Genomic DNA, 27057 nt, shown 5'->3' with positions numbered 1-27057 from the left:
TCTCTTTTGTGAAGACAGGCGCAAAGTATTCATTAAGAACATACCAATGTCTTCCGCCTCCACACACAGTTTACTTTCTTGGGGGAGAAATTTGGGCAATTTGCAGGCACTAATGGGGCGCAAACGATTTTGCGACCAAGTGCGGCACTGCTAACGACTCCCGCTAAATTCGGCGGGGGTTTAGTGGCACAGTAACCCGTAGCGCTCAGCTCCACTGGTGATGTTGACATCATCACCGTGCGCAGCGCCCCGGATACTAAATTGAGTATTGCCCCTTGAAGCTACGTTGGGCGATGACAATGGCAGCTTTAGGGGACATGTACAGGAGATGAGTGCCGGGCTGTTGCCGCAGCATACCCATTCCCCGGTGGTCCAGTTAGGACCCTTTTTTTTACTGCAGAGTATGCAGGTTGGGTCCTTTCCTTTAATTCAGTGAAGAGCCTCTCCTACCTTCCCTTTAATTCAGTGAAGATCCTCTCCTATGCGGCAGTGCTACGCGGTCCAGTGCATAGCGCTGCGTCCCACTCCTATGGCGTCCGCCCCGTTACCGCCCCAGAAAGGAAGTGGAGTGCTTGATTTAGTGCTCCCCTTCCTTTCAGGTGCGGTAACCCCAATTTCTCACAAGAGACGGGATTTCTGCGGTACCAAATTTTTAGCCGTGATCTCGAATAGGTCCGACTCTTTCCTTAGTTATCCTTTTGCTCTTTATGTATTTATATATTTATAAAACAGCTTTGGGTGGGGAAATTGCATAGCGGCCCGCAACCTATATTCAGGTTACCACACCCAAGAGCAAGCAGAGCACAAAATATCATGCTCCACTTGCTCTATGTGGCCAGAGTGGTGTGCGAGAAGGACAGAAGGGATCAGTGAGGGGCACAGCGCTATGCGGAGGGACGCGTAGCACTGCCACGTAGACAGGACCCTCCCCTTCATTAAAGGGGAGGGCCAAGCTGCCGACTCTGCGGGGTAGAAACGGTCCCTACCTGGACCACCAGGGAGCGGGGTGCCAAGGCACGGATCCCGCTATCCAACATGAAGAAGGCCGCGACCAGTAAGTTGGCAATTTTTGTTTTCAACTCGCCACCCCCCTTTCAAATTTCGCCCTGCGAGCGGCCTACTGTCCGATACACTCCCCCTGAAGCTATCGCTGTCATCGCCCAGCGCAGCTTCAGGGAGGCGCTACTAAATTTTTGCTCCAGGGCTAAAACGGGTCGCAACGCACGGTGTTGATGTTATCATCGCAGGCGCAGCCAATGCCCCAAATTTCTCCCCTTTACGTTTTCCTTAATGTTGCTTTCCAATATTTTTTCATGCCCTCTCTTTGCTTTCCTAATTTCCTTTTTAATTTCACCCCTGCACTTTCTATACTCTTCTGTGCTTCCTGCAGTATTTAGCTCTCGGCCTCTAGGCTTTCTGCAGTATTTAGCGCTTGAGATTTCCGGGACACAATTTTCTACCATAATCTATAGTTTTTAAGTTCTCCTGGTGTGCTTGAATATTAGAAGTGACTCACCATTGGGTCCCACAAGGTAGTCAAACATTGTTTCTTTACCATCTAAAGAAATTTCCGGCATATCCAATTTGACACAAGTATGATTTCTCAGCCAATACTCCATCTTTCTTCTATCATCAAGCTCAAGAGTAGCACCAATGCTCCACATGAGGCCAAAGATAAATAACCGCTCCAGGTTCTGTCGGTCTAACTCGCCAGTCTGCTCCTAGAGTGTCAGGTAGAGCAGCAATGATACTATGGACATTAAGTTCAATTTAAAATACAGCCTGATTACATTTTCTACTGTACATCGTGATACCTCTGGATCACCAATAATGTTGACATCAATTGTAAAACTCGAAGGTTACCACTTTAGACATCTATGGTAGTTAGGGTTGGCAATTCTAGTTGGACACATTCAGCACATGACCTCTCGTCTCCAACCGTACCACTTGTTCAAATAGCCTTTTTTCCCCCTCTCTAATATTTTTTATAACAAATAAATGAAAACTTTAAAGAAAACGAATAAAACAATTTTTTGTGCCCTTTATGATTTTTCTCCCTGATTGCTTGCAGCCGTGTCCAGGAAATTAATCTTTAATTCCTGGAGAATCCGGGACAATCCTGGAGGGTTGGCAACCCTACTAATAGTAGAGTTTCCAATCACAGTCAACAGTACTCCCTATGAAGAGTGGAAACTGTTTTCGGAACATACAAGTCTAAACCTCGATCAATGCAAGTGAGAATAAAATCTCCTTAGTCATGTTATGAAGATGAGAACAGTAAACAAAGGTTTATTTGTTGGACATATATGAACAAAAGTGAACAAGAAGATTGCTTGGAGATCTTAGCAGCTATTACCAATAAGGTTAGTTCCCCTTAAAAGATACATTATTTATTTTCATTAATAATTCTTGATGTTTTATTGCTATTTTATACTTCTGAATGATGAGCACTAAAATGCCATGTACATATCAGTTACAATCATCCTTTGACACACAGATTTTAAGGATGATCAGAGAGTAGTTCTCAAAGATTTTATGCATAAATTTAGACCACCAACTGAACAAAATGGATACTCTGCTAGATCCTTGGGTGTGCCAATTTCAGAAAGATTATCAGGAACACTTGGGAAGTTGCTGATCTATTTCCATATAATGGGATGCTTTGGCAGATACTACAGCCTAGTCTAATTAGGATTAGCTCTTTAGTACTTTAATCACCTTTGAAGTCCATTAGAGGTGAAATGAAAATTAAAATCGGGCAGCTGAATCGATATCACCCGTTTTACACCATCACGCAAAGTCAAAATTACCCCCAGCCACTTCCTAGTTTGGCATGTTATGCAGGTAATTTCTCTCTTTTCTCCACAGGCTTAACAAATTAACAACAATTCTGGTGTAAATGGCAGAATTTCTTGGACAGCAACCTTTCCCTCATTATCCTGTCATTTTCCGATATGCACCACTTTGGGGGTGTGTGCTGCTTCTTCCAGTAGCACATATTTTAGAATGGGTGTAGCTCTGGTTTAAGCCCCAATTTGCAGGTCTTCTATGCCAAACCCTTTCTGGTTGCAAGCATGGAGTGCAGTCATATAGAATTACTAGAGACAGCAACAATGGCAGTGTAAATGGGCCCTGCTAAAACAGACCTCACTATAGACTATTGCTGGACCAGTTGATTATTTACATAATCCTTTACCCAACCAGGCAGTGTGAAAGCATATAGTTAATCCTAACAACTAGCCTTTGAGGATTCAGCATTAAATGTTATACCTTGGGTGGTAGGAGTCCTTGTAGCATGTTAATACTTTGCATAATGACAAAGGCTTCAAGCACCTCCATCTTTTGGTCTAAGGACTGTATGTTAAAACGGTAAAGCTCTGGGAACACAGCTGCATACAACTCCTTGAGAATTTCAGCCTCATGACATGAACGTAACTTTAACCAACTCTGTTAAAAAAAATAATAATTAAGTTCTATGTACAGTCTGTAGTTTAAACTGCACAACAATAAAGAAGAGTTTTAGGTCATGGACTATCATTTTTCCTACAACAGTCTGAAAATTAAGGGGATGAAATTGGGTATCGCCCCATTTGGGGCCGTAACTTTTAAAAGTTTGAAAAATTAACGCCAGGCGCTAATCGTTTCAAACTTTTAAAAAATTCCACATTTGTGCTCCAAGAAGGAAGTGGAGCGCTAAATCAAGCACTGCACTTCCTTCCTGGAGCGCAATTGGCAGCAGGCAGGGCGGTGAGTTCAGCAGCACTCACACTGGGCCGTGCAACGCTGCCACGGTGAAAGGCTCCTTCCCTCCCTTAAAGTGAAGGGCCATCGATGTAGGCTCTGCAAAGGAAAACCAACTTACCTTCTCCACAATGGCAGCCGCGAGCCCGCCCGATCGGCCCAGCACTCAAGCAGAGTGCCAGGCTGATCGATTGTGTCCTTCACCCGGAGATCGTGATGTCATCGCCGTGCACAATGCCCAGATGGTGCCCCGGACCCGAAATTGCGTTCTGCCCTCTGCAGTAGCGCCGGTCGAAAACACCGACAGCTGCAGGAGGCGTGCATCGGGCGGCTGGCTGCTTTGGGCGATGCTTAGAGGTGAGGTGGCCGAGGTAAGTAAAAAAAATTTTAAATTACCTTCTCTTTTGAAGATTTTTTCTCAGGTTCCTGCCCGAGATCAGGGCGCAACGTTGTAACTCCGCCGCAAAACTCCCGCCGCTGATCTCGCTGCGCCTGGTCGTAAAACATTTGCGCCCGTTATTGCACCCAGGAGGAGCTCAAGAACCCAATTTCATCCGCTAAATGTCCTGAAGGCCATCTGCTTAGAGTTGCACACTCACACAAGTCCTGTTAATACTCTAAACACTTCATCCAATCTCACAGAACTTTGTACAATGTTCAATACCTTGCAAAAAAAATTATCAGCACAATCATCCTCTTAATACCATACACATGCCCAACTTTGTGCCAATTTTAGTAAATCAAACACTTGCATAGGTATTTTGGGATTTGCACATTTGTATCATAATAATAAGATATTTTTTTCATGATTCTATTTGCATGCCTCAATGGAACTTTCTGATCACTGCTCAAGCTGCTGTCACTGACCTCTAAAATAGGCCTCCAGTCAAGTACAGAGGAACTCATGTACACCATCCCGTTCCTAGAGACAGTGGCAGGAGAAGCATTGTCAATGTTGTGAGGCTCAAAAACTATTTTGCAGTTTGAGGCCATTGGGATACGATCTCCATTTGCCAGAGTGAGAGTCTTGTTGTCATCGAGGACAGAATTAAGATTTTCTATCCAAATAGCATCAACAGGGCCATCTAGTACCAGCCAAATGTGTTCACCTACAACACATTCAGTATATTTAAATGAAAAGAAAACTTAGAACAATTACTGATGTAACAATAAGACATGTAACTGCTGGAATCATCACATTTCTCTGAAATACTTACTATACGGATACTGCTATTTAATAGAAAATACTTGTATGCATAATGTCCATGTCTGTAGTTTAAGTATAAAATGTTAAAATATTCATATTTATAGGATTGCATGCTGTCCATCTCCTTAAGCAAAATCACAAAGCAGGAAACCTCTTCATTACGTTGTTCCATAACATTGGTCTCACTGGTCTCTCTAGACTGGCAATGGACTTTTTCCCTTCTCTCTCTCTGACTGTATTTCCTGAAATACTACGGGCCCCATAGGCCAGTGGAGTACCTAGGATGAAAGTCTAGCAGTTCTGATGTGGTGGAGACAGAAATTGGGACAGGACCCAGCAAGTTTCCCATGGAGGATGGGGTTAGGCGGAAGGTCCATCCACTCTTTGGAAACCCGGCCTAATAAAAGGAGGCAGAGCTGGCAGGATGGCGTTACCCACCGGACATCTTGTTGCTCTGTCCTTCTCTACCCTGATTGTACTGGATGCCAGCAAGCTAGCAGTGTCCAGTACAAAGCAGCCTACAGAAGTGTGGCAGAGGTTTCCAGGATGGTGTCATGACCTAGTTTGCTGATTGAATCAGCAATTTTATAAAGTGGACTAAGTTCAATGCCCGAATACTTTTTAGCCATGCTTGCCGGGTTCCACTTCAGGCAGTTTTCCAGTGCTGCATTTTGCGCTCCCTTCCCTCCCAAAATGGGTGCCCAAGATAAGCCATACTGGTGCCAGATTTATTTAATTTGCCTGACCGCCCCCGCGCCCCCCCCCCCGACCCCAGACACTCCCACAATCAGCCTTTCAGGCAAGAGGCAGATCACGATTCTAGCTCCACCACAGTTATGGTGGTACAATAGGATCACGGATATTAAGTATTTAGCAGAGATGGTGGGACGGTGAAAGTAGGAAGGTTGAAGAAGCGCATCACACATAAAAAACAGACCAGCTCTGATGGATATGTGCAGACCATTTCCATGTGCATCATCATCATAGCCATGTTACAAGGGATCTTCTTGTACAGTCCTTGCTCTACTTACCTTCATTTTTAAAGAATTATTACTACTCAGAGAAGAATGAATTTTCTATTACAGTCCATAAAATGGGCTAGTTCAATTTAAAAACACATGCAACTGATTAGTGGCAATACATACTGATTTATCTCCTGCTAATCACTAAACTTGACATATTTAATTCACAATTGTTCAGCCTTCAGTGTTAATACCATTGCAGATCAACTACATGAACTGCACAGGGAGCCCAGTTTATGCTGTGCAAGCTATTGGCAAAAGCAAACTAAAAAGGGGTTCAAATATAATGAAACTCACCACTGCACACATTCCACTGTATAGATTATTGAAAATGGATACATAAGAGTATAATCTCATACTCAAGACTATAATCTTATGTAACAGTTTAAATGACCTTCAGAAACTAGCTGAGCTTCCCTTTTGAATGCTTTTGTAATATTGTTGCCTTGTAATATATGTGGGATATCCTACGCCATTGTGACATGCGGTGAAATAAAACTCAATTGCCTACAATTTCCACGTGGGTTCTTCCAATCTACTGCCGTAACTTCAGTGGAATTTCAGGGCCAGTGTTCACCCAAAAAAAACGTACCAAAAATTAGGTAACATTGATAACTGTCTACATAGTGAACACAACATTTAGACCAGTTTTCATTTTGTTTTCTAATACAAAGTACAAATATTAATTTATCAAGTACTCAAATCTTTCACATTTTATTTTGGTGAGTGATGGTGACTCTTAATTCTGTTTCCCAGACACATTCTTATACCTTTCTTGGCCCTGAGAGTCTTTCTCCACAGTGTAGAAAATATTCCATCAGTCCAGTCATTGGTCGCTACATCCAGGCGGCCAAACATCTGAGGGGCTGTAATTGCTTTGGGATTCATCCGCATCTCTCTATGAGGTCTCCCACACTCTGGGCAGCAAAGGGCAACAGGTTAATCTGAAATACTCAAGAAACAGCTAATGCCTTTCAGCAGTGCCAATGATTGCAATACAAATAAAAAATTTTAAAAGACATGTCAGGCAATTGATTGATGCAGTAAGTTGGATTAGTCTTTGTACCTCTGGGACCTGGCCAGCCCAATGTGATTAAAATCTTTTCTCTTTGCCAGCAATAATGATTCTGAATGAAATCAATTTGGACAATCTCAACTCAGTTTCTTGAAGCAATTAATTAACAGAATTAAATTGACCATAATTTGATACAAATTAATAGTCTCACTGGAATGATCAATGTGAAGATGGAAAATTCACATTGGCACAGCAGTGGTTTCTCTTCTGGGGCACGTCATTAGGCATCATAGAGGGAACTATATTCTATATCGACCTACACTGTTCCTGACCTGAAATCCTCAGTGCTGACACTGGGGGACGAGAAGTAGAAAAACGCTCCATTCTTCAGCACTAACTTGGACCTACTTTTGTACCTACTCAGCTACTGAAATGGGCAATGACACATACTGAGAGAAGATTTTGTCAATTTTTCATATCCAATAGATCTAGCCACCGATTTGTCTCTGAAGTAACCCAGATAGCTCCCGTCCCCCACCCACCCAAAACTGTGGAAAAAGGATGGGAGGAACTTAATACTTGTCTTTGTTTAATCAGATCTCAGAATAATATTTGTTCAGAGGTTTCAATAAGTCCCAAGGTGAGAGTAGAAAACCCCTCACCATATCACTTTGAATATAACTGAAACTAGAGTGTCTAAGAGGTGTTAAAAAGAATGCATGAGTGATATTTTCTATATTTTCTGCCCGTATCATCAGGGTTATACTGGAGTATAATATTTAAACAGTACAAGTCCATTTTTAGTGTATTAATTGAAGCTAACAAGCTTTCCTCGTGCTTTGGAATTCCATGCCTAAGCCCCACTGCCTCTCCATGTCCCTCTCCTTCTTTGTGATTCTTCTTAAAACCCACATCTGTAGCCAAGTTTATAGGCACACCTCCTAACATTTCCTTCTTTGGCTGGGCATCCATTCTTGTCTGATAATGCCACTGTAAAGCAACTTGGGATATTTTTCGACATTAAAGGCACTATATAAATGTAAGTTGTTGTTCTGGGAGCTATTAATAGATTAAGCGAGTGAGTAAAACTCTTGCGAATGGATTTCAATGTAGTCAAATGTGAGCTTCATCCACTTTGGACCCAAAATGGATAGAACTATGTACTTTCTAAATGGTGAAAAGCTAGAAACAGTGAACGTCCAAAGAGACTTGGGTCATTAAAATGTCATGGACAGGTACAGAAAATAATCAAAAAGGCTAATATGATGCTGGGCTTTATATCTAGAGGACTAGAACACAAGGGGGTAGAAGTTATGCTACAGCTATACAAAGCACTGGATAGACCACACCTGGAGTACTGTGAGCAGTTCTGGGCACCATGCCTTAGGAAGGATTTTCTGGCCTTGGAGGGAGTACAGTGTAGATTTATCAAAATAATACCCAGACTCCAAGGGTTAAATTACGAAGAGAGATTACACAAACTACGGTTGTATCCCCTGGAGTTTAGAAAATGTAATCAAAGTTTTCAGGATATTAAGGGGAACAGATCGGGTAGATAGAAAGAGACTATTTCCGCTGGGTGGGGTGTCAAGCATAGTCTAACAATTAGAGCCAGGTCTTTCAGAAGTGAAGTTAGTAAACATTTCTACATGCAAAGAATGGTAGATGTTTGGAACTCTCTTCCGCAAACAGCAATTGATGCTAGGTCAATTGTTAATTTTAAATCTGAAATTGATAGATTTTTGTCAACCAAATGTATTAAGGGATATGAGCAAAGGCAGGTATATGGAGTTAGGTCACAGATTAATCATGATATCATTGAATGGTGGAACAGGCTTGAGGGGCTAAATGGCCTACTCCTGTTCCTATGTTCCTTTTGAATCATAGAATGATAGTTTAATATAGCACAGAAGGAAGCCGTTTAGCTCTTTGATAGAACTATCCAATTAGTCCCATTCCCCTGCTCTTACCCATAGTCCTACAAATTTTTTGGAATATTTATCCAATTCCCCTTTGAAAGTTACTATTGAATCTGCTTTCCCCACCCATTCCAGATCATAACAACTCGTTGTGTAAGAAAATGTTTCCTCATGTCACCTCTGATTCTTTTGGCAATCAGTTTAAATCTGTGTCCTCTGGTTACCAACACCTCTGCCAATGGAAACAGTTTCTCCTTATTTACTCTAGCAAAACCCTTTATGATCTTGAACACCCCTATCAAATTTCCTCTTAACCTTCTCTGCTCGAAGGAGAACAACCCCAGTTTTTCTACTCTCTCCGCAAAACAGAATCCCCTCATCTCTCGTATCCTGAAGTGTGGTGCCCAGAATTGAACACAATGCTCCAGCTAAGGCCTAACCAATATTTTATAAAGGTTTAGCATAATATCATTGCTATGCTTCTATTAATAAAGCCAAGGACCCCACATGCTTTTTAATAGGCTTCTCAACTTGTCCTGTCACCTTCCAAGATTTGTGTACATACACCCCCAGGTCTCTATGTTCCTGTACCCCTTGTAAATTTGCACCATTTAGTTTATATTGCCTCTCCTCATTCTTCCTACCATATGTATCACTTCACATTTCTCTAGGTTAAATTTCAACTGCCTTGTGACTGCCCATTTCATCAGTCTGTCGATGTTCTCTTGAAGTCTGTTACTATCCTCCGCTTTGCTTACGACATTTCTGAGTTTTGAGTCTTCTGCAAACTTTTAAGTTATGCCCTGTATACCTCAGTCCAGGCCATTAATATATTAAAAAGTGTAACAGTCCTAGTACCGACCCCAGGGGAACACCACTGTATGCTTACCTCCAGTCTGAAAAACAACCGTTCGCTTTCAGAAACAGTCAATCCTATTTACCATTTCGTATCCACGCAGCCACTATCCCTTTAATCCCGTGGGCTTTAATTTTGTTAACAAACATAAGATCTTCCCAAAACAGTATGAGCTGTTAAACTCATTGGGGCCAAAATTCAGCTGGGCCAGAAAGCTGGCGCACCTATGAGTTTTTAACTGGTACTCCCGCTGGAACTCTTGGTGCGGTGAGTAGATCCATTTTCAAAGTCCTACAGGAAATGGATCATAATGGGGGCGGGCCTTAGACTCAAAGCCAGGCTGACTGACTGAAAATAGGTCAGTTGGGCCCTCCGCCACTGTCAATCAACTTTTTCTGGTGATACCCTTTCAGTGGCTTGGCAGCGCAGCCGCCCTTAAAGGGGAGGTGGCGCTGCCGGTGACGCCATCTTATTTTTTTTTGTTGGCTGACTGCCAGGTCAGGCTGACAATTATGGCCGCAGGTTTGGCTGGGCTGCCAACAGGCAGCCTGGCAACCCCTCTTGGATGACAGGCCGCTGGCCCAACCGAAACCCTCCCTGGTGCCCTAGAGTTTGCCACTGAAGTGGTTACAGAGTTCGCAGCGGCCCTCCCCTTTAACTGATGGGGAGGGATGTTGTGACGTACCAGCGGCACTGATGACTTTGAGTGTTGGCGACTCCGACCCACCCCCACTTCCAGCTACTCCGACGCAACCTCACTTCCGTCCTGATGATGAGACCACTTCCACCCCATTCCAAAAAAAAGCCACAACCACCTGAATTTCTCTGGATTGACCACCCACGCATTGGGGCAGACGGAACCATTCGAAAATGGTAGTTGCGACTTATTTGGGGTGGAGGGCAATTTTGGCCCCGATATGTTCGTACTATCCATTGCTAATAACTGTCATAACAATTTTTAAATGGTTGTTTGTATCAACCAGGAAAATCTTTACCTGTCATTGCCTTCATGAGGGTGTGAATACAAGTTGTCTTTCCGGCACCACTTGGGCCTAACGTCATCATACCATGTCGTACACGCTGAGTTTCAAACAACTGGATAACCTTCAGTTTCCATGGTGCATGTTTTATTAAACCTCCATCCTCAATCTGAAAACAAAGTCCAATATAGTTCTCGAATAATTCCTGTGCCTAACATTTGACAACATTTAAATAGTTTGAGCCATACAGTCAATCCTATTTACCACAAAAGCAAAATACTGCGGATGCTGAAAATCTGAAATATAAACAGAAAATGCTGGCAATACTCAGCAGGTCAGGCAGCATCTGTGGAGAGAGAAACAGAGTTAACATTTCAGGTCGATGATCCTTTATGAAAACTGTGAAAAGTTAGAGGTGTAACAGGTTTTTAAGCAAGTGTAGGGGGCAGGGAAAGGGGGGATGGGAGGAAAGAACAAAAGGGAAGGTCTGTGATTGGATGGAAGGCAGAAGAGATTAAGAGACAAAAGGGATGATGGTGTAAGGCAAAAGGAGAGGGTAATGGGGCAAGTTAAGAAACAAAAGATGAGTCTAGATAGGGTGTAAGTGGAAATGGCAGAATCATCAACAGCTGCCATGGGAAAGAGAGAAAAGCAGAAAAAAGATAAATAAAATATAGGGGCAGGGGTTATGGTCTGAAATTGTTGAACTTGATTTTGAGTCCAAAAAGCTGTAAAGTGCCTAAACGAAAGATGAGCTGCTGTTTCTCGTGCTTATGTTGAGCTTCATTGGAATAGCGTAAGAGGTCGAGGATGGAAAGATCAGAGTGGGAGTGGAGTGGAGAATTAAAGTGACAGGCAAGTGGAAGCTCGGGGTCACCCTTATGGACAGAGCGGAGGTGTTCTGCAAAGTGGTCACCCAATCTGTGTCTGGTCTCCCCAATGTAGAGGAGACCACATCGTGAGCAGCAAATACAGTATACTAAATTGCAATAAGTATAAGTAAATTTCTGTTTCACCTGGAAGGAATGTTTGGGACCCTGGACAGGGAAAGGGAGGAGGTAAAAGGGCAGGTGTTGAATCTCCTGCGCTTGCACGGGAAGGTGCGGTGGGAAGGGGAGGAGGTGTTGGAGATGATTGAGGAGTGGACCAGGATGGCACGGAGGGAGCGGTCTCTTCAGAATGCTAAAAGGAGAGGGAACGATGTGTTTGGTGGTGGGATCACGCTGGAGATGGCGGAGGATGATCCGCTACATGTGGAGGCTGGTGGGGTGAAAGGTGAGGACAAGGGAAACCCTATTGTGGTTCTGGGAGGGAGGGGAAGGGTGAGAGCAGAGGTGCGGGAAATAGAATGGACACGGCCGAGGGCCATGTCAACCACGGTAGAGGGGAATCCTCGGTTGAGGAAAAAGGAAGACATATCAGAAGCACTAGTATGGAAGATGGTGTCGTCAGAACAGATGCGACGGAGAAACTGGGACAATGGAATGGAGTTCTTACAGAAAGCGGAGTGGGAGGAAGTGTAGTCTCGGAAGCTGTGGGAGTCAGTGGGCTTACAGTGAATGTCTGTCAATAGTCTATCCCCCAGAAATGGAGACAGAGAAGTCGAGAAAGGTGTTATGTATGTAATAACTCGATAGACTGAATACTGTAAATTAACATAGGTACAAACCTGGCTCTGCTTTATTAGGGCACAAAGTGATTACATTACATGATGGCTTGCCTTTTATATCTGGCCCGCACACATGTGCGTACAGCCCAATGACCTCTGACAGTGGCACCAACTGGTGGCTAGTAACCCCAAGCATACATGCATGACAGAAAGTGTCATGTATGTAACCACAATGTAACACCACTGTATTACTGTATACACACAACATAGATGCACACCTTGACCACAAGGGGTGAACTTGTGGGAGAGACTCCTTACCTGATCTCCCAGGTATATAAAGAGAGGTTCCACGCAGGGTCATCACTTGTGGAGTGCTGTGAATAAAGAGTTGAGGTCACAGAGTGACCTTGTCCCCAGAATGTGCCTCGTGTGGTTTCATGCTGTAGAGTAAGGACTTTACAGAAGGGAAGGGGAGAGTCAGAAACGGACCATGTGAAGGTGACACAAGGGTGGAAGTTGGAAGCAACGTCAATTAAATTTTCTAGTTCAGGGCGAGAGCAGGAAACGGCACTGATAAGCCATCAATGTACCAGAAAAAGAGATGAGGGAGGGGACCCGAGTAGGACTGGAACAAAGAATGTTCCACATATCCCCCGCATTGCTAGGACCCATGCAGGTTCCCATAGTAACACCTTTAATTTGGAGGAAGTGAGTGGAGTCAAAGGAGAAGTTGTTCAATGTGAGAACAAGGTCAGCCAGGTGGAGGAAGGTGATGGTGGGTGGGACTGGTTGGGCCTCTGTTCAAGGAAGAAGCAGAGCGTCCTCAGGCCATCCTGGAGGGGGATGGAAGTGTAGAGGGATTGGACGTCCATGGTAAAAAGCAGAAGGTTGGAGCCAGGAAACTGGAAACTGATAGAGGGGCGAAGGGCATTGGAAGAGTCGTGGATGTTGGTGGAAAGAAACTGGACAAGGGGAGAAAAATAGAGTCGCGTTAGAAAGAAATCAGTTCCGTGGGGCAGTAACAGGCTGAAAAGATGGATCTACCAGGGCAGTCCTGTTTGTGAATCTTGGGAAGGAGGTAAAAGTGGGTTGTGTGGTGTTGGGGAACTATGAGGTTGGTGGCCATGGAGGGAAACATAGAAACATAGAAAATAGGTGCAGGAGCAGGCCATTCGGCCTTTCGAGCCTGCACCGCCATTCAATATGATCATGCTGATCATGCAACCTCAGTACCCCACCCCTGCTTTCTCTCCATACCCCCTGATCTCTTTAGCTGTAAGGGCCACATCTAACTTGCTTTTGAATATGTCCAATGAACTGGACTCAAGAACTTTTTGTGGCAGAAAATTCCACAAGTTCACAAATCTCTGGGTGAAAAAGTTTCTCCTCATCTCGGTCCTATATGGCTTACCCCTTATCTTTAGATCTCCAGAGTGGGTGAGGTCAGTGACGGTCTGGGAAATGCTGGCTTGATATTCGATAATGGAGTCATGGTCCAGGGTGAGGTAGAAGAGGGTGTCAGAGATTTGGCGTTCAGTCTCCACAAGGTAGAGGTCAGTTCGCCAAACAACAACAGCGCCAATCCTATTTACCATTTTGAAATGCTAATTTTGGCTACTGCAGTGCAGTCCATCTAGTTAATGCTCTCTATTACAGAATGTTGCTAAAACCTGCACAAATAACGTATTGAATTTGAATAGTTCACACCGTGAATGACCAGTACCTGTTTGTCAATAGCTGCTTCAAACTGTGGATAACCAGCCTTATCCAACTGAGTGCCAGGAAACAAATCTTCTATCAGGCTGAGGAACAATGGTTCATCCTCATCAATCTAGAACCAGAATTCAGAGAGTGTTAAATGGTGAAGTACTTGTACTAATACCTCACATAAAAGTCCAGTGTCTGTTAAGAGAATTATTCCTCAGATCCAATACTGCACCGTTAAACAGTAATAAAAACTAGGGACCACTCGTCATTATGAGCTGACTCTGTTCAGCCCTTTAGTCGAATAGGTAAAAATTTGATTGGACAGAAACGAGAATAGTTGTTAAAGGATGTTTTCCAGACCAGAGAGATATAGGATCGGCTAACTAACAGAAAACAGAGAGTCGGGATAAATGGTCCATTCTCTGGTTGGCAATCAGTAACTAGTGGTGTGCCACAGGAATCAGTGCTGGGACCCCAATTATTTACAATCTATATTAACGACTTGGAAGAAGGGACTGAATGTAACGCAGCCAAGTTTGCTGATGATACAAAGATGGGAAGAAAAGCAATGTGTGAGGAGGATACAAAAAATCTGCAAAAGGACATAGACAGGCTGTGAATGGGCAAAAATTTGGCAGATGGCGTATAATGTTGGAAAGTGCACTTTGGCAGAAAAAAATCAAAGAGCAAGTTATTATTTAAATGGAGAAAGATTGCAAAGTGCTGCAGTACTGCGGGACCTGGGAGTACTTATGCATGAAACACAAAAGGATAGTATGCAGGTACAGCAAGTGATCAGGAAGGCCAATGGAATCTTGACCTTTATTGCAAAGGGGTGGAGTATAAAAGCAGGGAAGTCTTGCTACCGTTATACAGGGTATTGGTGAGGCCACACCTGGAATATTGCGTGCAGTTTTAGTTTCCATATTTACGAAAGGATATACTTGCTTTGGAGGCAGTTCAGAGAAGGTTCACTAGGTTGATTCCGGAGATGAGAGGGTTGACTTATGGGGAAAGGTTGAGTAGGTTGGGTCTCTACTCATTGGAATTCAGAAGAATGAGAGGTGATCTTATCGAAACGTATAAGATTGTGAGAGGGCTTGACAAGGTGGATGCAGAGAGGATGTTTCCACTGATGGAGGGGACTAGAACTCGAGGGCATGATCTTAGAATAAGGGGCTGCCCATTTAAAACTGTGGAATTCACTGCCTCAGAGAGCTGTAGAAGCTGGGACATTGAATAAATTTAAGTCAGAAATAGACAGTTTCTTAAATGATAAGGGGATAAGGGGTTATGGGGAGCGGGCAGGGAAGTGGAGCTGAGTCCATGATCAGATCAGCCATGATCTCATTGAATGGCGGAGGAGGCTCGAGAGGCCATATGGCCTACTCCTGTTCCTATTTCTTATGTTCTTATGTTCTTATAAGAGTGGTTGCTCCCAAGGATCAGTGATGATTCCATTACTCCTCTCTCTCAGGCTGTGTTCCTCTCCCGGTGCTGCCTGGCAGCGCACTGGAATCTCAGCACTCAAATTGCCAGTCAAGCCTCATGAAAGAACAAGAAGTCTGGGTGCTTTGCTGTCACCCTGTACTTCAATCCATGGACTGAATGAGTTGTATAATAAAATTATCCTCCAACTTCCTTTGTTCAAGTTTTCTTGTTCCAGTTATACTACTGCCAGTCTTTTCTTCCTAACATTAAACACAGCAGTTTTGTGACACACATCATGAAAAGAGTTTTACATTTTTTTGTGGATTTTAGGATGCAATAATGTATCCTTTGATGCTGGTCTTTGGTGCATCCACCCATCCCCTTTAGCCCCACCATTGCTTGCTATGCCTTCAGTGTCTTGGGCCTCACACTCTGGAATTCCCTCACTAAACCCTTCTGCTCCTTTATGACCCTCCTTAAAACCCATCTTTCACCAAGCTTTTCATTACCCCATGTAATATCGCCTCTGCTTCGATGTCTACTTTTGTCTCATTACGGCTCGTGAAGCACCTTGGGACATTTTCTATGGATTTACAGGGAAGATCCTATATAAATCCGGCATGGACTGGATGGGCCGAATGGCCTGTTTTTGTGCTGTATATCCTATGTAAAATGCAAGTTGTTGTTCTTGTTGAAAATAAATTAACATTTGTGCTCAATATCTTTTTAATGGCAATTTAATGTATTTTTCTTACAAAATTAATTTCCAATCCGATTTCTGGTTGATTATAAAATTACAAATCTTTTCTCTATGCTTTCTTCATAATGTGTATTAAAAAATGATTGTAATTAACTATGATATGTATATTTGAAGCAAAAATTGCTTTGAAATTGTATACCATGAGCTGGTCACAGATTTTGCCTAGAATCCTTTGTATGCCCCCCCATTTATCTATTGAGCTCACCTCCTCGAACACCCTTCTTGTGCCTGCAATTCCCTCCCAATCCAGCTCCTCACTACATAGCTACTTCCCCTTTGCCCAATACTCGTATAGAAATCAACAGTTCCCTTTCTTTAGGCTTCGTACCTCCACTCATCAAAACTGCTGTCAGCACTCCCCTTTGTTAAAATGTTTACCTTCAGCCTCTCCATTATCTCCAACTACCAACCTATCTACAACCCCACTTTCCTCTCTAAGATCCTCAGATGTGCTATTATCATCCAGTTCTAGGCCCAATTCTCCCACATTTCTTGGTTCAATCCTTCAGTCCAGTTACCTCCCAGCAAACAGCACCGAGACACCATTGGTCAGAATCACCAATGACGTCCTCTGTAAGGCCCCAAGTTTCCCCAACTCCTTTTTCCGGCGCACTAACACGAGATGCGCGACTCTGTGCGCTCAAAACGGTGGCAAAAAACTTACTGCGTATTCTGGCAGCTCTTCTGTGTGTCCCGGGTCCTGCGCGGTGTTTCTGTTTGAGTGGGCGGCGGAGCTGCAGCCCTCCGCCGAAAACAGTGCCGGCAGCTGTGCACATGCGAAGTGGAGTCTGCACGCATGCACAGTAGCTCCTCGCCCTCCCAGCGCGTCCCGATGCTCGCCGCCCCTATCCCTGGCCGAAGGGATGACCCGATGTTCGTTGCCCCTATCCCGGGCCGAGAGGCCTGCCGCACAGGCCGGCCGCTGCCTTCCCGCACTCGCACCCCCATTGCCTGCATTCTCTGCTGCCAAGCTACAACTTGCTCTGCACTGTGAGGTAAGGTAGAAAGGTTTGCAATGAAAAATATTCCCTATAAATATTTTTTTAGCTCAGAGGTGTATGATGGGCTCAGTAGGTCAGTGGACAGTACTGTTAGTACCTGTAATGAGTTGTACAGATTAAAAATCTCCCAGCTTAAATCGTCAATCTGTGCTGTGTTAATTGATCTCGGTTACGAAGGGCGCCACGCAAGTCTTCCGCATCCCTGAGCTAGAATAGAAGAAAAATCAGAGCTCCTACTCCTGATTAATATGGACTGATCCTTGTTGGAAAAATACAGGTGTCGATTGAGGACTGGATTGGGTTCTGCTGTGGAGCCTCATGTCTTTGAACAGCATGCTGACACTGTCTGGTCTCCTACATGAGTAATGGCCTCTCCTGCTGCTTGTTGTGAGCCTCCCGCCCCTAGCCCTGACCGAAGGGCTTGCCGCTGCGGCGTGTTGCGCCCCGGAGGGCTCTCCTGCTGCTTGTTGTGAGCCTCCCGCCCCTAGCCCTGACCGAAGGGCTTGCCGCTGCGGCGTGTTGCGCCCCGGAGGGCTCTCCTGCTGCTTGTTGTGAGCCTCCCGCCCCTAGCCCTGGTTGAAGGGCTTGCCGGTGCGTGCTGCAGTCGGCGAGGTTGGACTTTTTATTTTTTAGTAATTGATTTATTTTTCATTTATTATTGATGATGGTTTTTATGCTTCTTTAATGTTGTTGTGAAGGTGTTTAGTGCTTTGCAAAAAACTCTCACTTCCATTCCCCCCCCTCCCCCCCTCCTATCTCTAGCTACCTGCGCTGATTTCTTAATTCACTGCAAGGTTTTTCTGAGCGGACACAAGTAGCCACACACGCTGGCCTAAGATAGTTTGGAGTAAGGTTTAGCTGTCTAAACTTGCTTAAATGGCTAAAACAGGCATAAGTGACTGGTAACACCCCCTTTTGAAAAATAATAACTAAACTTAAAAAAAACCTAACTAACTCACTTACACTGGAGCAAATTAAATGGGGAGAATTGCGATTTTTAAGTTACTCCAAAAAAATCTAGTTGCTTCAAAAGAAACGGAGCAACTCCTGGGGAAACTTGGGCCCTAAATGTGGTGCACAGTCCTTCTTTGTCCTTCTTGATCCCTCCACTCAACTCAATCAACCGCTCCATCTCCTCCACCATCACTCCTGAGGGCCAAATCCATGATGCGCCTGCACAATTGTTCATACATGTTGCGTGATGTAATTTCAAGGCCATAATATTTTAGCATTTTAAACACAAAAGCTATCTTATAGCATAAAATGTAGCACGATCCTTTAAACGCAATCAAAACAAATAACTAGAAAATTGCATTACCAGTTTGGAAAGGTTCATGTCGCGAAGGACACCCATGACTATTGTAGATTCAGTGTCTTCAGGGCTGGCTCGCTTGACAGCTCCGAGTGTTCGTAAAACAGACAAAATATTGCGGAGTCCAAAATCATAATGAACCTGAAACACACAGACAGTAATCATGGTGGAGTAGAGAAAGCCTGCAATGAATAACCTGCTTGCAAGGCGGTATTTTAGGATATTCAATCTATAGTCTTCAGTTTACACAATCAAGCATGCGAAACAAACCTTTAAATTACACTGAATTCTACTTTATTCTTTCTTTTTTCTTTTAATTTATATTATCATTAATGCCAGGGATGTTATTGCTGGGGAATTGAACTTTACCCATAGCAGACACCCAATGCCGGCATTACATACTCCCAGTTCAATCAGGTGTAGTGTAAAGCTCCCTGTACTCTACCCAACAACATGCCTCAGTCCCAACCTCAGAAGAGCATCCCCGACTGCGTCAGTGTGACTCTTTTGGCCATTTCCCAAACCAGGCAGATTGTGGCCTTTCCGAGTGCAATTGTCAATTAGTTCTGCATTAGGAACAGTTGAGATATCAGCCCATGTCACCTAGGAACTGAACTGAAACTGTCCAATCTCATTTTACATCGGATTCTTACAGCAACAGACCCTTTAGTTTGCAATTACCACCAAAACACACAAGTTGAGTAAAATGATACTGTATTTTTCATAAAAGGTCCCAAGCCACTATTCAAAGAAGAGCAGGGAAGTGTTCCTGGTGTCCTAGCCAATTGTTGTTATTGGAACATTGCTGTGCACAAAGTGGCTGCCATATTTGTGTACAGAAAAATTGTGACTGCAATTCAAAGCAGTTTGTGTTCTGTGATGTATTTTAGGTTGTCCTGAGTGATGTGATCAGGCACTATATAAATGGAAATTCTTTCCTTCAATAACTTGTCCCTTCAAAATGAAGATAAGTGGGAAAACATCAATGGTTACAGCTCTTGAGCCCAGTTTCATACTGATTTAGTTTAATTCTGTCTCCATATTGAGAACCTGCTTGCAGAATAGACCAGAATGTATACTCCGAGTGCAGTGAGCCCGGACTAGGTGCAGCTCAGCTCTTGAATGAACTTTCTGTTTGCAACAGAAAACAAATTATCCGCAAGTACGTAAAGGCCAGCTGTAGACAAATCCACTCTGTTAATAGCCACCCTCGGCTCACTGCCTTCTGTGCATTGCCAGCGATGACTGTTCTTGGCCCGCTGGTTTATTCCATTTGAATTTTGTGAGCCTGATGCTTTGCCGGAATCTGTTCTTAGTGTTGCTTTTTTATTTGTGGCTTTAGACGCTTGATGAAGCATCACTGAGAATAACACTTTCCAAAGCTCCAGCCCATGTAGTTCAAACCAGACAAACCAATGGAGCACTGGTGCAGGAGCAAAAAGGAATTCCCATTTCAAATTTCTAAATCCACAATAAAATGCAAATTTGTGACCACTAATTCCTTACTTCAGCCAGCTCACCCAAAAAGCTGAGCATCACTGCACACAATGACACTACAAGACCAGAGAAAACCCATTATCGCAACAGATCCTGAAAAAAACTACGATATTAATGTTACTAGGCATTGAAATACAGCGCAGCATAACAGACATAACAGAGCAGTGCGGTGACAGCACTACATTACTGGGTTCACTTCATTTGCATGTGCAATATTTTTGATTTATTAATTTTTTTTCTGTGCATGAAATAATCCATTATAAATCCTTTTATAGTTATAAAAGTGTCAGCTGTGGCTCAATGGGTAGTACTCTCACCTCTGAGTCAGAAAGTTGTGGGTGCAAGTCCCACTCCGGGGACTTGAGCACAAAAAAAATCTAGGCTGATATAGTGCAGTGTTGTCGGAGGTGCCGTCTTTCAGATGAGATGTTAAACTGAGGCCCCTTCTGCTCTCTCAAGTGGACGTAAAAGATCCCATGGGACTATTTCGAAGAAGAGCAGGGGAGTTATCCCCAATGTTTTAGTCAATATTTATCCCTCAATCAACATTAAAAGAAACAGATTATCTGGTCATTATCACACTGCTATTTGTGGAAGCTTGCTTGTGCGCAAATGAACTGCTGCATTTCCTACATTACAACAGTGACTACACGCCAAAGTACTTCATTGGCTGTAAAGAGCTTTGAGACGTCCAGTGGTCCAGCTATAGAAATCCAAGTCTTTCTTTTTTTATATTGTCATTTTCTTATCTGTCCCATAACGCTTTTTTAAAATAGATATTGTGTTTTCTAACAACACCATTCAGATAGTAAAGTTCACAGTTCCCTTTTAAATGTATGGTGCAATCAAATTACCACATACTTTGTAATAAGAAGCACTGTAAAAAGTGACAAGGCATTGAAATATATTGTCTGAAATCTGATTATTATAACACTATTTACGATGACCACACCCACTGGTGACTAAATGGCTTCAGTTTGAGGATTATCTTTTGATTTTTTTTAATTCTACAAGACTTAGTTTGTAGCATAGCTAAAAAAAACATCGAAATACAATAAATGTTTTTCAGAAATCTCCTTGGGTTCTGTCTGAGAAGTGTTACCAATAGTGGTGGCAGTAAGGGGACTTTACACAGGCTCTCATTTAGCCAAAATCATTTCTACATAAAATCTACGACATTCGCTTTATCGACATTCTGTTAATGCCTCAAAGAGCATTATTAACTTAGTCAGATACAACTTGCCTCTTACAAATCTATGTTGGCTCTCCTTAATTTACCCACATTTTGCTGGGTGAGTTTTAATTTTGCATGTATTATTATGGCCTCTGAAAGATTGTCCACTGCTGACGTTAGGCTGACTGGTCCATTGTTAACTGGTTTATCTCTTTCTCCATTCTTGAATAGCGATGTTAGACTGGCAACTTTCCAGTCCTGTCTGCCACATCCAAGATGCTGTTTGAAAGATTATGGTCAATACCTCTGTCATATCCTCTCGGAGTTCCCTTGATAGGCTAGCGTGCATGCCATCCGGGCCCAGTGCCTTTTTCAGCAATTGTTTCAGTACTACTTCTTAATCTAAAGTTATCCCATCTAATTGCTCCACCTCTTCCTCTTGTGCTCCTTTATTCGCACAACCACAGTATCCTGTGAAAATCGAGGCAAGGTATTAATTTGTATTTATGCCATTGCTTCAGCATTTTTCATCTTTAATCGACCCCAAACTTTCTTCAACTATATATTTTGATTTGTGTTGATAAACACCATTACTATTTCCCTTTAAGTTCCATGCCAGTCTTATTGTATATCCTCTCTTGCCCTCCAAATGGTTTGTATTCCACTTGATATTCTTTTGCATTATTACCCCTAGATTTCTCATTTGCCTTTTCTGTTGAATCTCATTTTAACTTCTCAACTCATCTGAGGACCATCAACTTTTTCTGCACCACTTTATCTTTTTCTGAGAAATCTCTGATGTTTCAGGGGATCAGGCTGGCACCACACCTGTTTGGAAAGCTGCTCCTCGCACAATTTGTAAAGCACAAAGAACTTGGAAGCCAAGGTAATGTTGTCTATGAATCCACAGCTTGCCAGCTTGACACGGATGATGATCTGTCGATCAGGTACCATCATTGCCACTGACCGGAAATTAATCTTGAGGTTTTCAGGAAGTTCCTGCCTCCCAGCATAACCTGGATTCTATTTAGTGAAAGAAAAATTTCAAATCTTAGTTAAAGAGGAAACTACATTTTCAATTCAATATATTACACTACATTAAAAGTCGCGGTTACATTGCGGAGTTCGGGTTCCAGCCAGACAGAAACCCTGTTTACTTTGCTTTGCTACTGCCTGGCTATAACTTTAACCATCCTATTTAAAAGGGAGCACTGTAAATTGTTCAGATTGCAGTGTCCAGCTACACGCATGTGCTTGCTCAGATACACTCATACATATGTCCAGATACGCACATGCATGTGTCCAGATACACACGTACTACGACTACTACTAGACAGTCCCTCGTGACAAGGATGACGCTCTTCACACCAAAAAAGATGGGCTCACATGAGTTAAAGGGTGGAAGATGCCTGTACGTGGATTTTTTTTAACGTGACCGTTGCACAACAGCCACCACACGGGCTTGACAGAGCTAGGTCTTGGTCCAATGGCGAGGATTGACCAAGATGACTAGAGACCAAGCTTTGTTGCGCCTCCCCAGGGCCACAGCCCCGCTGCTGTTAAATGCTGCGCCGCCCGTCGCTGGGCTCAACCTCCGCCCCCCGCTGGGCTCGACCTCCGCTCCTGCTGGGCTCAGCTCTCAACACCTTCACTTGGCACGGACGCCGCTCCAAGGGGCTGCCTGAACTCCAGGACATCAGTCCAGTCACCCCTGTAGAAGTGGTCGCACTCCTGGGTCAGCTCGCGTCGCTCCCTGCATTGTCTAGCTCTTCTACTTATACTCCGCCTGCCGCCGATGATGTTTTCACGCAGGTAGGGGGGCGCCGCACTGGGTCCTGGGGATAGCTCTTCTACTTACACACATACATATGTCCAGATACACACATACACAGAGCTCTCAATCCAACAGTGAAAAAATTAAATGTTTTGAGAGTGGGCAGGCCAGAATCCAGCTCTCTAAGTATTTAAACTAGGGAAAGGTTTGAAAGATGCTGAGGATGTGCAGCTAAGCACTTTGTAAATCAGATTCAATGCTGCACTGGATTTACTCTCCACAGGGTGTCAAAGAGAAGTGGTGTGAAACTACCTCTTCCAGGGAGCCACAATCCTCTTCACTCCAATCAGGTCAGTTTTACACCATCACTCTGATCAGATTTTCTAATACACATCGGCAACGGTCGAGATACCTCGCTATAGGCAAGGACTTGGAAAATCTACCTTTAGAAGTTTAGCATCACTGGAGTGTAAACCGCTTTGTAGCCACGCTAAATCTCTGAAATTTCGCAGGCAAAACTACAACAAATACATCCATTTGCAGGGCAGGGCTGGTTTGTTTTGTACATACTCCAATCACTGGCATCAGTAAGTTTCATAAGAACATAAAAAATAGGAACAGGAGTAGGCCATACAGCCCCTCGAGCCTGCTTCGCCATTCAATAAGATCATGGCTGATCTGATCATGGACTCAGCTCCACTTCCCCGCTCCCTATAACCCCTTATCCCCTTATTGTTTAAGAAATTGTCTGTTTCTGTCTTAAATTTATTCAATGACCCAGCTTCCACAGCTCCCTGAGGCAGCGAATTCCACAGATGTAAAACCCTCTGAGAGAAAAAATTTCTCCTCATCTCTGTTTTAAATGGGCAGCACTTTATTCTAATATCATGCCCTCTAGTTCTAGTCTCCCCCATCAGTGGAAACATCCTCTCTGCATCCACCTTGTCAAGCCCCCTCATAATCTTATACGATAAGATCACCTCTCATTCTTCTGAATTCCAATGAGTAGGGGTCCAACCTACTCAACCTTTCCTCATAAGTCAAACCCCTCATCCCCGTAATCAACCTAGTGAACCTTCTCTGAAGGGCCTCCAAAGCAAGTATACCCTTTCGTAAATAAAGAAACCAAAACTACACGCAGTATTCCAGGTGTGGCCTCACCAATGTCTTATATAGCTGTAGCAAGACTGCCCTGCTTTTATACTCCATCCCCTTTGCAATAAAGGCCAAGATACCATTGGCCTTCCTGATCACTTGCTATACCTGCATTCTATCATTTTGTGTTTCATGCACCTTCCTATATTCCTCCTTCTACTAATTCCTAAAATTAGCACTAAATGCAGCTTCCAATATTGAGTTTGGAGAGAATATTGTTCTAAAACAAATCATAGTGCTGCTGGGTGTTTGAGTCAGTGGAGGATCTGTACATTGAATCTCCATGATGGATTACCGAGAATCAAACAAAGGATCTGACCAAGAGGGAATGTCATGTCGATAATGTAAAGGTGGAGAATTTGCACCCTATCAAATACTCTCTTTTAATTTATCGATAAAATGAAGCCAACAGCTTAACAAAAATGATTGATTTTCACCATTGTAAGGAAGATGCCAAACTCTGGGTTCATTTCTACTGTGTCACCGTCTGTAAATACAAAACATTTTCTGCGTTCCTTCTTGCAGGTCAGGACAATGGCTATTTGCTGAGCAGCTACTGAAAGTACAGGCAAGTCTATGCGATTGAATTCGTCAAAGCATCCCCAAGAACCTGACTGCGACAGTCCTAAGATAATAAGTAAAAATAGCATAGATTAATTCAACCTCATTGTGCAACAGGTAGCCGCAACTGATTGGAATAGTCATTTCCTTACATCCATTACCTTTAAAGATTCGGCCAAGGCCTCGGAAGTCCATCTGATCCGAACAGTTGAACACCACCACATACTTGCCCAAGCATTTGCCCATGTCTTTGACTGTTTCAGTTTTTCCTGTGCCAGCTGGGCCTGTGGGAGCACCGCCCATATTCATTCCCATTGCCTGGGCTAAAGTGATATAGCATCTGAAAAAAATATTCATAGTACCTGTATAAATTGAATTGAACGTAGACAGCTCTCAAGGGAATGTGGTTTATTGAAGAGGATAAGCCAATGATTGGTGGCAGACTCCAAAAATGTTATTCCACAGAAGATTGAGAATACCACTTGTAGACACAAGCACCAGCCAGTTTTCTTTTTACATGATTAAAATAGTGGCCCGGAATTTCCTGCAATGGTGATATTGGCAATGAATGGCGTTAGTTAGACTATTACTGCACCTTGGTACTCTAGTGGCAAATTTACAACAAAGTTTACTGGAAAGCTGATTTTAATACTTCACAGTAAGGGTAGCAGCAACTCAGAAGCAGGGCATGCAATGGACATCTCTGTATCAAAAGAAATCTACAATTATGGTTCATTGTTCAAATTGTCAATAATACTGATTGCCATTTTTTAGTTTAAAGTTGGACATTCTTTCTCTGTCAATGTTACCATTCCATGTTGTTTGAGCAATTGTAATTTCCCAAATTGGAAAATGTCCCGACATGGATGAACTATAACAATTGTACATCCCTGTCTGGCATAAAAATAAAAATGGGAAGGTGGCTCAACCGTGGCTATCAAGGGAAATCAGGGATAGTATTAAAGCCAAGGAAGTTGCATTCAAATTGGCCAGAAATAGCAGCGAACCCGGGGACTGGGAGAAATTTAGAACTCAGCAGAGGAGGACAAAGGGTTTGATTAGGGCAGGGAAAATAGAGTACGAGAGGAAGCTTGCAGGGAACATTAAGACGGACTGCAAAAGCTTCTATAGATATGTAAAGAGAAAAAGGTTAGTAAAAACAAACGTAGGTCCCCTGCAATCAGAATCAGGGGAAGTCATAACGGGGAACAAAGAAATGGCAGACCAATTGAACAAGTACTTTGGTTCAGTATTCACTAAGGAGGACACAAACAACCTTCCGGATATAAAAGGGGTCAGAGGGTCTAGTAAGAAGGAGGAACTGAGGGAAATCCTTATTAGTTGGAAAATTGTGTTGGGGAAATTGATGGGATTGAAGGCTGATAAATCCCCAGGGCCTGATGGACTGCAACCCAGAGTACTTAAGGAGGTGGCCTTGGAAATAGCGGAATCATTGACAGTCATTTTCCAACATTCCATAGACTCTGGATCAGTTCCTATGGAATGGAGGGTAGCCAATGTAACCCCACTTTTTAAAAAAGGAGGGAGAGAGAAAACAGGGAATTATAGACCGGTCAGCCTGACATCGGTAGTGGGTAAAATGATGGAATCAATTATTAAGGATGTCACAGCAGCGCATTTGGAAAATGGTGACATGATAGGTCCAAGTCAGCATGGATTTGTGAAAGGGAAATCATGCTTGACAAATCTTCTTGAGGATGTTTCCAGTAGAGTTGACAAGGGAGAACCAGTTGATGTGGTGTATTTGGACTTTCAGAAGGCTTTCGACAAGGTCCCACACAAGAGATTAATGTGCAAAGTTAAAGCACATGGGATTGGGGGTAGTGTGCTGACGTGGATTGAGAACTGGTTGGCAGACAGGAAGCAAAGAGTAGGAGTAAATTTGTACTTTTCAGAATGGCAGGCAGTGGCTCGTGGGATACCACAAGGTTCTGTGCTGGGGCCTCAGCTGTTTACATTGTACATTAATGATTTAAACGAGGGGATTAAATGTAGTATCTCCAAATTTGCGGATGACACTAAGTTGGGTGGCAGTGTGAGCTGCGAGGAGGATGCTATGAGGCTGCAGAGTGACTTGGATAGGTTAGGTGAGTGGGCAAATGCATGGCAGATGAAGTATAATGTGGATAAATGTGAGGTTATCCACTTTGGTGGTAAAAACAGAGAGACAGACTATTATCTGAATGGTGACAGATTAGGAAAAGGGGAGATGCAACGAGACCTGGGTGTCATGGTACATCAGTCATTGAAGGTAGGCATGCAGGTACAGCAGGCGGTTAAGAAAGCAAATGGCATGTTGGCCTTCATAGCGAGGG

The 27057-nt window shown here is 43.4% G+C and overlaps 1 protein-coding gene across 1 annotated transcript in view; it reads right to left on the bottom strand.

The window, feature by feature from the left end:
• LOC139278184 (dynein axonemal heavy chain 5-like) overlaps positions 1–27057 on the bottom strand; it is a 382562-nt gene that overhangs the window by 163932 nt on the left and 191573 nt on the right. The window contains exons 37-46 of the mRNA XM_070896837.1: positions 24883–25061; positions 24598–24785; positions 22060–22254; positions 18567–18701; positions 14073–14180; positions 10756–10909; positions 6741–6887; positions 4609–4850; positions 3271–3447; positions 1517–1721 (exon numbers count right to left, since the gene is read on the bottom strand). Coding sequence (XP_070752938.1) covers positions 1517–1721; positions 3271–3447; positions 4609–4850; positions 6741–6887; positions 10756–10909; positions 14073–14180; positions 18567–18701; positions 22060–22254; positions 24598–24785; positions 24883–25061 — 1730 coding nt within the window. The remainder of the gene's footprint in view (positions 1–1516; positions 1722–3270; positions 3448–4608; positions 4851–6740; positions 6888–10755; positions 10910–14072; positions 14181–18566; positions 18702–22059; positions 22255–24597; positions 24786–24882; positions 25062–27057) is intronic.

This window comes from Pristiophorus japonicus, chromosome 13 (genome assembly GCF_044704955.1).
Source record: "Pristiophorus japonicus isolate sPriJap1 chromosome 13, sPriJap1.hap1, whole genome shotgun sequence".
Classification (NCBI taxonomy): Eukaryota; Metazoa; Chordata; class Chondrichthyes; family Pristiophoridae; genus Pristiophorus; species Pristiophorus japonicus.
Note: the sequence above shows the minus strand (reverse complement) of the source record. Positions and strands in the feature narration are given on the sequence as shown.